Source organism: Cyclopterus lumpus, chromosome 15 (assembly GCF_009769545.1).
Source record: "Cyclopterus lumpus isolate fCycLum1 chromosome 15, fCycLum1.pri, whole genome shotgun sequence".
NCBI classification, from domain to species: Eukaryota; Metazoa; Chordata; class Actinopteri; order Perciformes; family Cyclopteridae; genus Cyclopterus; species Cyclopterus lumpus.
The window spans coordinates 2,082,790-2,092,592 of record NC_046980.1 but is presented as its reverse complement, the minus strand read 5'-3'; the positions used below and the strand labels follow the sequence as shown (position 1 = coordinate 2,092,592).

The following is a 9,803-nucleotide window of genomic DNA, read 5'->3' as shown; positions in this document are numbered from 1 at the left end:
GAGGGGAGGTTCAGCGGCAGCCGGGCTTCGACACAATGGACAGCCAGGGGAGGAAAGTGGTGGTCTGCGACAACGGCACCGGGGTGAGTTTCCGCTTCGTTTCCGCTTCGTTTCGCCGCTCCGTGTTTTTTTTTTTGCCACTCTCGGAAACCCCGTAGCTCTTTTTTTTCTTCCTCTCTCTTCTTTATAAACGGCTCCTCTGCCTGAAACCGGAAGTGTGGCTGTCAGCGGCCACGCCAGCTGGTTGTCCTCCTCGCTGCAGCTCAATGCGACCCATTTTAAGGGGTTTAGTTTGGGGTGGGGGGGGGGGTGATACGATGCGAGATTTAGCATGTTTGTTTTGGGGTTAAATATCGAGGGGAGCAGGTAGACTGTTGCTAGGTAGGTTAGCGACTCCGCCAGGTTAAAGAGGAACCATTATTTCCGGTTCTGCAGCGACTTCCCTCGTAGAAATGTCACCAAACGTGCTGTTTGCTATGTTTTTATGGCCCTGGAAAGACCCCATACTCTGACCTCCTATGCATTCTTTGTTTTCACATATTTAACATATATTTAAAGACATAAGACAATATATTAAATATTAGAATATCAAATATATTAAAGACATAAGACACTATATAAATATAAGACAATATATAACATATATAAATTGTAATATGAAAAATATATAAATATAAATATAAGACAATATATTAAATATTAGAATATTGAATATATTAAAGACATATATTTAAAGACATAAGACAATATATAAATATAAGACAATATATTAAATATTAGAATATTAAATATATTAAAGACATATATTTAAAGACATAAGACAATATATAAATATAAGACAATATAATAAATATTAGAATATTACATATATTAAAGACATATATTTAAAGACATAAGACAATATATTAAATATATAAATTGTAATGTAAAAAATATATAAATATAAGACAGTATATTAAATATTATATATTTAATATATTAAAGACATAAGCGTGTCTAGAAAAGCGCTATATAAATTCGAAGTTTTATTATTATTATTATTATTATTATTATTATTATTATTATTATATATTTACTGGACACGTGAGTCTTTTTTATGGGCCGACAGAGACTTAAATTAATCGTAATGAACAGAATGGGAAGTAGCTCAATCTTGATGAGCGGTTCTACATTTCTGTGTGTCTTTTTGTCACAAGCCGGGTGGTTTAATAGTTCACTGTAATGAATTTAGGGGATTTTCTTCAAGCTGCTGTGGTTTGTTGACAACATGTGCAGTTTCTGCCCCATCCAGCAAACATCCCAGGCTCTGCTGCGCGTTAAGGTGTTGCTCATTGCACGTTACTGATCGCAGTCAAAGAGGATGTTGGCTCAGCATGTTAATGGCTTTCTTTCCCTTTTTAAAATAAATAAATAAATAGAACCTGCGTAGTGTCAGAAGTCAAGAGGAAGTGAGAACACCTTTTTTTAAATTAATTTCTTCATAGCCCCCCGATACGTGCTGTAACACATCGTAGGCCGGTGTAAAATCTGACAGTTGAGCTGTGTGAGGGCGATGAATGGCACAGAGAGAAGCATCTCAACAGGTGTGATAACGTTGACGCGTCTGCAGAGGAAAGGCTGTGCAGAAATGTGCGTAACTCGTACACACACACACACACACACACACACACACACACAGGCGTCTAAATGCTGACCGTATTTTAATGTTCTCTCTCTCTCTCTCTCTCTCTCTCTCTCTCTCTCTCTCTCTCTCTCTCTCTCTCTCTCTCTCTCTCAGTTCGTAAAATGTGGCTTCGGAGGCTCCAACTTCCCCGAGCACATCTTCCCTGCGCTCGTCGGGAGGCCGATCATTCGCTCGACCGCCAAAGTGGGAAACATTGAGATCAAGGTATGAAGCGCCGTTTCGCTTGTGGACCCGGGAGCCTCGACGCTTCGGGGGCTGAGAGAGAAGAAGCGAGACGGAGGAATGTTTTATTCAGTCGTGACTGAAGCATAATGCTCATATGCTCATATATTCCTATCCCAAATTCTTATTCATTAAGTTTCCCTCAAGATAATTAGATGCATAAAAGAAAAGTCAGAGCGAAGTCGGTCCGATTCCTCTCTTTAAGAGCTGATGTGATATAATAGTGAACCATTGCACGTTGTAGAGATCCTCCCAGTACACCCAGTACAAAACCACACCATCTCCATTACGTCCCTGAAAAACGTGACACTGCTTTCTCTCCTGTTCGGTCCAATTTATTTATTGTTTATTCATCTTTTTTTTCTTTTTGTGTGTATTTGTCTACCTTCCTCTTCCTCCATGTTTTGTGTGTAGAATGCCCAGAAGATGGTGAGTTCAGGTGTTTCACGTTTTAATCGCAACCACAATTGTGTGTCTCTTTGTTTTTTTTTTGCCGTGTTTTTTTCTTTTGTTTCTTTCATGTATTTTTTTTTGTGGTTATTTCTTACTCACACAACGATGCCGTTCTTCTGCATCCCGGCTAGCGTCCGTTTATCTAAGTGTCTGAGAGTGATGGACGTATACGACCGGCTCTCCTCTCGATGAATCACCGGCCAGCTGTTACCGACGGAGCGCTAAAAGAGGTTTTCAGAGTCTCTGATCTGCCGGCTGCACCGCTAAAAATAACTGAAAAAGACCGTGCACTTCGAATGCATCGCGGGTCCGTCGACCTCGCGGGCGACTTATTTAAAGGAGTGTTTCACCTCCACGAGGGCACAGGAAGTGTCCAACAGTTGGAGGTGGAAGCACATCTGTTTTTTATATAATTGAGACCACATGGAGGCCTCAGACCGGTACTTTGTAAATGCCAAAGCACACAGGATGAACCCGTAAAATGGCCGCCGCCGGCAGGCGTTTGATGTCTCCGGCCTGCGCGGCTCACGCCCGAGCTCTGACCTGGTTCTCGCTGCCTTGCATGCGTCTCGTTAGCGCTAACACGAGTGGTTTTACTGGAGCTCGAGTCGAGCGGTGCTGGAAGTGTTTCCAGGTGGAGATGCATGGAAAAATAAATAATAATGGCTTCTGGAGCATGCTGGGTAACTGAGTTTTAAAGCGAGAGGAACGTTACGTCCTCTTCTAGATGGTTCAGTGCCTCCCCTGATTTCACGAGACCGGCAGAGAAACCAGCGCTCTGCGTTTCTAAATGTGTACATCCGCTTGACCTCTGACCCCTACCAGGACCTGATGGTGGGCGACGAGGCCAGCGAGCTGCGCTCCATGCTGGAGGTCAACTACCCGATGGAGAACGGCATCGTGAGGAACTGGGACGACATGAAGCACCTGTGGGACTACACCTTCGGCCCCGAGAAGCTCAACATCGACTCCCGCAACTGCAAGATCCTGCTGACGGAGCCGCCCATGAACCCCACCAAGAACCGCGAGAAGATCATTGAGGTGTGTGTGTGTGTGTGTGTGTGTGTGTGTGTGTGTGTGTGTGTGTGTGTGTGTGTGTGTGTGTGTGTGTGTGTGTGTGTGTGTGTGTGTGTGTGTGTGTGTGTGTGTGTGTGTGTGTGTGTGTGTGTGTGTGTGTGTGTGTGTGTGTGTGTGTGTGTGTGTGTGTGTGTGTGTGTGTGTGTGTGTGTGTGTGTGTGTGTGTGTGTGTGTGTGTGTGTGTGTGTGTGTTTCTCTTTGTTTTCTTCTCATTCACTCTTTATTCAGCTAATGGCTGACCCCAGAGCAGTTTGGAGCATTTTTAACTGCGATATAAAAAAAGTCCTGCACGTCTTTGGGAACAGAACAATCAAAAAGTAGAGACAACAAAAACATCTGTGCAGAATAATGCCATAAATCATAAAAAAGATGAAATACAAGTTTAAAATATCTTCAAGGAAAACAATGAAATCTGAATATTTACAACATTTCTACAATGTTCCAACTAAAATATAGGCTCCACACACATATTATTATTATTATTTTATTTTTTTGTTTGTTACAGGATCTGGTTAAAGCAAATATTTTCTTCCATCTCAATAAACGATGTATTTCTGGTAATTGTTTAAAGAAAACCTGCTCCACGAACCCCAGAGGGGGTTTTGGGCTTCAGTCAGTCACATTACGGAGAACAGGTGTATATATATATATATTATTTTACATGACCAACATTCTATTTAATACTAATCTTTGTGGTGTCTCCCTCCTGCAGGTGATGTTTGAGACCTACCAGTTCTCTGGCGTCTACATTGCTATTCAAGCCGTGCTGACGCTGTACGCTCAAGGTAGGACGTGAACGACGGCTTTAAAACCCGCCGCGCCTTCCTCAAATAGTTTGTGCAAAAGATCTGTTTAACCCGGATAACCAGATGTGTTATTATCACGTTGTGCCAGAGCGTCTAGACGGTCACGTGACTTTTTATCATCGGGTTATTGTTGCATTTAGATTCATCGTGACGGTGCTTTGTGTGTTTAGCTAATAATTAAAAAGCACACGGCGGATGAAAGAATCCCATCGGCTCGGTAGGATTGTAGATTATTAACTGTAGTGTGTGTGTGTGTGTGTGTGTGTGTAGGCCTCCTGACCGGCGTGGTGGTGGACTCGGGGGACGGGGTGACACACATCTGTCCGGTGTACGAGGGCTTCAGCCTGCCTCACCTGACCAGGCGCCTGGACATCGCAGGCCGGGACATCACCCGCTACCTCATCAAGGTACCTCCTTTTATAACTCCTTTTATAATATAAGGACTTCGTAATGTCGTGCTCGGTGTTTACTTTTCCACTTTATTTATTTCTGTACTTTTTCTATGTTAGTTGAATGTTATTACTTTTTATTTATTTACCTTGCTCTTATTGATACTGTGTTCTATTTTTCCAGTGATCAGTATTATTTCTTTTACGCTTAATAATTGTTCTATTTTTCTATATATTTTTCTTGTTGTGATCTTAAATGAAACTGGTGACTTCATTCTACTTCCAAAATGGGTTTAATTCATATTTTCATGCATTTTCTTTTAGTGAAGTAAACATGAGTAAGTTTAGTCTCATTTTAAAGGGTTAGAATCAGCCCCCAAAAGCACGAGCGGTGTTTCTCTTTATTTCGAGGAAACTGGCATCGGGCTCTTTGTATAAAGCAAGAGGAAGTAGCCGGATCTTCAGGTGCTCTTGTTCCTGTTTAAATGAATACCCCCCCCCAGTTGCTGCTGCTGAGGGGCTACGCCTTCAACCACTCTGCAGACTTCGAGACGGTGCGCATGATGAAGGAGAAGCTGTGCTACGTGGGCTACAACATCGAGCAGGAGCAGAAGCTGGCGCTGGAGACCACCGTGCTGGTGGAGTCCTACACGGTACACGTTGTGACACACTTTTAATTCATATTTTAACACCTCATCTCAATGGGGAAAGGGAGCCGTCCTGCACACGTTTTTATTTAGAATACCTGCAGAGGATGCTCTGGATGTGGCTCTCTGGGCCGTGTGCAGACAGAGGAACGTATCGGCAGAGGGCTCAAACATTTAAATAGAAGACCCCATGTCCTGCCGTCATCTACATATAATTATATTATATATATTATATATATATATCTCTCAAAACTAATGTAGTAACTAAATCTGCCGCGGCGCTGAGTAGACGACCACATGCCCGCTGCTGGTCCCGCCGGCCGCTCTGCTGACTGACTGTTTTCTCTGGGACTCAAACACCCGGGTTGCTTTTCTTTCCAGGTCCCCCCCCCCCCCCCCCCCCCCCCCCCAAAAAGGGGAACCACAGAATCTAAACGCAGGTCCTGAAGTCTGCGCTACTGCACGCCTTACCGAGCGCATGTTGTGTCTCGGAGCTCACCGACCGTGTGTGTGTTTGGGTGAGCCTGTGTGTGTGTGTGTGTGTGTGTGTGTGTGTGTGTGTGTGTGTGTGTGTGTGTGTGTGTGTGTGTGTGTGTGTGTGTGTGTGTGTGTGTGTGTGTGTGTGTGTGTGTGTGTGTGTGTGTGTGTGTGTGTGTGTGTGTGTGTGTGTGTGTGTGTGTGTGTGTGTGTGTGTGTGTGTGTGTGTGTGTGTGTGTGTGTGTGTGTGTGTGTGTGTGTGTGTGTGTGTGTGTGTGTGTGTGTGTGTGTGTGTGCCCGAAAACAAGGAGGGCAATGTGACTGCGGGGCCGAAGGGCCCTGAACTGCTTGTTACATCATTTCCTGTGCAGCCGCTCTGCGGCGGCGGCTGCCGGGATACGCTTCCTCCCACTGCCCTCGGCTGAATGAAGCCTTTTTATAGCCACACACACACACACACACACACACACACACACACACACGCACACACACACACACACACACACACACACGCGCGCACGCTCAGCCTCTCCTTTGACTGGCTGTACAATATTATCTCTCCCCGACTGCAGTAGACACGCGTACATAAAAATAATAAAAGCTGCATCGTACTTTAATTCGTACTATCGAGATGTACGAGTCGTGCGTTTAGTCCCGCCTCCTCGGCGGCGTCACATGTTCTTTCTCTCTTCGTCTCATGGCGCCCACACATCTCCTCCAGCTGCCAGATGGCCGTTTGATTAAGGTGGGCGGCGAGCGCTTCGAGGCCCCCGAGGCTCTGTTCCAGCCCCACCTCATCAACGTGGAGGGCGTCGGAGTGGCCGAGCTCCTATTCAACACCATCCAGGCGGCCGACATCGACACCAGGTGAGGCCGGGGGGGGGGGGGGGGGTCTTTAAAGACGAGAGAGAGAGTGAATGTTTCTGCTCCAGCGCATATTAAGAGTCATTCACATACACACTGCTTGGATCACTTCCCGCGCTCACCTCCTCTCCGTCTCCCAGGTCCGAGTTCTACAAGCACATCGTCCTGTCGGGGGGGTCCACCATGTACCCGGGTCTGCCGTCTCGGCTGGAGAGGGAACTGAAGCAGCTGTACCTGGAGCGCGTGCTCAAGGGAGACGTGGACAAGCTGTCGGTGAGACGCCGAGCCACCTCGTTTTGTTAGGATTTAGGCTGTGAATTAGTATTTCCATCGTTTGTTTTAAGTGTGTGTGTGTGTGGGGGAGGGGGGGGGATATATCTAGTGTGTAACGGGTGATGGTACCTCGAGGAAACTCCGTGAGTTCCGTGTCTTTTTTACGCTCACGTTGGGTGCAGTGTACGTAGGCCGCCACTGGGGGGCGGTGGAGCTCAACAGACACTAATTTAAGTTGAACTGAGTACTTAAAAAAATATATATATATGTGGGGGGGTTTACTTCTCTACGATAAATAATTTGTTTTGGAAGAAAATATCCCTAATGTCCAGCGCCCCAAAGACACACTGGTGATGTTTACTTGTTTACAAACGCGCATTGATGCCCTCCCTCCCCCCCCTCCCCCCCCTCCCTCCCTCCTCCTCCCCCATCATCTTTTTTGTTCTGCAGAAATTCAAGATCCGGATCGAGGACCCCCCCCGGAGGAAGCACATGGTGTTCCTGGGCGGAGCCGTGCTGGCCGACATCATGAAGGACAAGGACAACTTCTGGCTGACCCGGGAGGAGTACGAGGAGAAGGGGGTCCGCGTGCTGGAGAAACTCGGCGTCACCGTCAGATAAAGCAACCGGGACGGACAGACCACACACACACACACACACACACACACACACACACACACACACACACACACACACACACACACACACACACACACACACACACACCCTCGCCCACATCGCAGAGTAAACATCTATTTATCCCTCTTCTTCTTCTCCTCTCGGCTGTTGATGTTCCTCAAACATCAGGAGGGAATCGAACCGCTGCCCTCTCTCCTCCCCCCCACACCCCCACACCCCCCAGCAAGCGGATTCACACTGAGACCCCACAAAGGGTTAATGTTGTCCTGCTTGTGTTGTTGTTGGTGTTTTTTTTTATTCATGCAGAAGGTTCCAAAATCGTTTTTGTTTGTTTTTAAATTGTTGGGTAAATAAAATCCCTGGTTCTGGGATTCTAATTATTTTGGTTTGTTCTGCTTCTACTTTTTCGACTCATCATGCTCCTCTTTGATTGGTCGGTGTTGCGGTGCACGAATATCTTTTTTTGTAATTGGAGTGTTTTGTGTAACAGAAGTTCCTCCATGTTTTGTTTCTATTAATAAATAATTAATCTACAAAAAGGGACAAAGACGCACAAAAAGCCTCGTGGCTTGATGAGTGTGTGACGGTACTTCTTTTTTGGGGGGGGGGGGGGGTAGTATTTGTTCCTCAGCAGTCGGTTTGGAAGAAAATACAAATGGTTGAAATACTGTAATCATATTTAAGTCCTCCAGTCTCAGTGATTGCTGGAGGCACTTCTTCTATTTTGAGTATTAACAAAATAAAAAGTGTATATTTTTTCTTTCTTTTCCTCCAGTGCCAAGTGCCGTTCATGTTGACTTCATCTCTCGCGTCTTAATGTCTTTTTTTTTTTTTTTCTCCACCGTTTTTTCATTTTCCTGTGTTGTTCATAACTGGCTAACGCTGATTTAAATAAAGAAAAGTGATTTATACAGGTGTTCGTGTGGCGGGTTATTCTTTTTATTATAGTTCAGTTCCTTGCAGAGTGTTTCCTTGCAGCGTGTTTCCTTGCAGAGTGTTTCCTTGCAGCAGTGTTTCCTTGCAGAGTGTTTCCTTGCAGCGTGTTTCCTTGCAGCAGTGTTTCCTTGCAGCGTGTTTCCTTGCAGCAGTGTTTCCTTGCAGCGTGTTTCCTTGCAGAGTGTTTCCTTGCAGCAGCGTGTTTCCTTGCAGCGTGTTTCCTTGCAGCAGTGTTTCCTTGCAGCAGCGTGTTTCCTTGCAGCAGCGTGTTTCCTTGCAGCGTGTTTCCTTGCAATGGGTTTCCTTGCAGCGTGTTTCCTTGCAGAGTGTTTCCTTGCAGCAGCGTGTTTCGCAGCAGCGTGTTTCCTTGCAGCAGTGTTTCCTTGCAATGTGTTTCCTTTTTTTTTCTCCACCGTTTTTTCATTTTCCTGTGTTGTTCATAACTGGCTAACGCTGATTTAAATAAAGAAAAGTGATTTATACAGGTGTTCGTGTGGCGGGTTATTCTTTTTATTATAGTTCAGTTCCTTGCAGAGTGTTTCCATGCAGTGTTTCCTTGCAGCAGTGTTTCCTTGCAGCGTGTTTCCTTGCAGCAGTGTTTCCTTGCAGAGTGTTTCCTTGCAGCGTGTTTCCTTGCAGCAGTGTTTCCTTGCAGCGTGTTTCCTTGCAGCAGTGTTTCCTTGCAGCGTGTTTCCTTGCAGAGTGTTTCCTTGCAGCAGCGTGTTTCCTTGCAGCGTGTTTCCTTGCAGCGTGTTTCCTTGCAGCAGCGTGTTTCCTTGCAGCAGCGTGTTTCCTTGCAGCGTGTTTCCTTGCAATGGGTTTCCTTGCAGCGTGTTTCCTTGCAGAGTGTTTCCTTGCAGCAGCGTGTTTCCTTGCAGCGTGTTTCCTTGCAGCAGTGTTTCCTTGCAATGTGTTTCCTTGCAGCAGCGTGTTTCCTTGCAGCGTGTTTCCTTGCAATGGGTTTCCTTGCAGCGTGTTTCCTTGCAGAGTGTTTCCTTGCAGCAGTGTTTCCTTGCAACAGAGGTTCAGTCAGTTTTTCACTCCTGAAATATCGAACTGGAGCAACGAGCATCTTTTTTAATTTCAGTTTTGAATACAATTATTCAAGAACATGTTTGGACCTTGTTGGCTGGTTTAAGAACGACCCGGTTACGGGTCCACTGGTGATTTGCTGAGTCGAGGTGACCGAGGCCTCGGACACCGAGGAGGAAGAGGAGGAAGAGGAAATGGAACAGTGGCGCCACCAGAGGAAGAGGCTCTCTATCCGGGCCTGAAATAAAGATCCCACCCCAGACTCTTCCGTCCTCGTTCCATTTTTAATCCCTGGACTCGCCAC

The 9,803-nt window shown here is 45.8% G+C and overlaps 1 protein-coding gene across 1 annotated transcript in view; it reads left to right on the top strand.

Annotated features, from left to right (window-relative positions):
• The window catches only part of LOC117743777 (actin-related protein 2-A), an 8,538-nt gene extending 96 nt beyond the window's left edge, over positions 1-8,442 (top strand). Inside the window, exons 1-9 of the mRNA XM_034551621.1 lie at positions 1-83; positions 1,778-1,888; positions 3,185-3,400; positions 4,149-4,221; positions 4,513-4,649; positions 5,135-5,284; positions 6,477-6,622; positions 6,760-6,892; positions 7,343-8,442. The exon at positions 1-83 is cut by the window's left edge and continues 96 nt beyond it. Of these exons, the coding sequence (XP_034407512.1) occupies positions 36-83; positions 1,778-1,888; positions 3,185-3,400; positions 4,149-4,221; positions 4,513-4,649; positions 5,135-5,284; positions 6,477-6,622; positions 6,760-6,892; positions 7,343-7,513 (1,185 nt within the window). The 5' untranslated portion in view covers positions 1-35 and the 3' untranslated portion in view covers positions 7,514-8,442. The remainder of the gene's footprint in view (positions 84-1,777; positions 1,889-3,184; positions 3,401-4,148; positions 4,222-4,512; positions 4,650-5,134; positions 5,285-6,476; positions 6,623-6,759; positions 6,893-7,342) is intronic.
• The last annotated feature ends 1,361 nt before the right edge of the window (positions 8,443-9,803 follow it).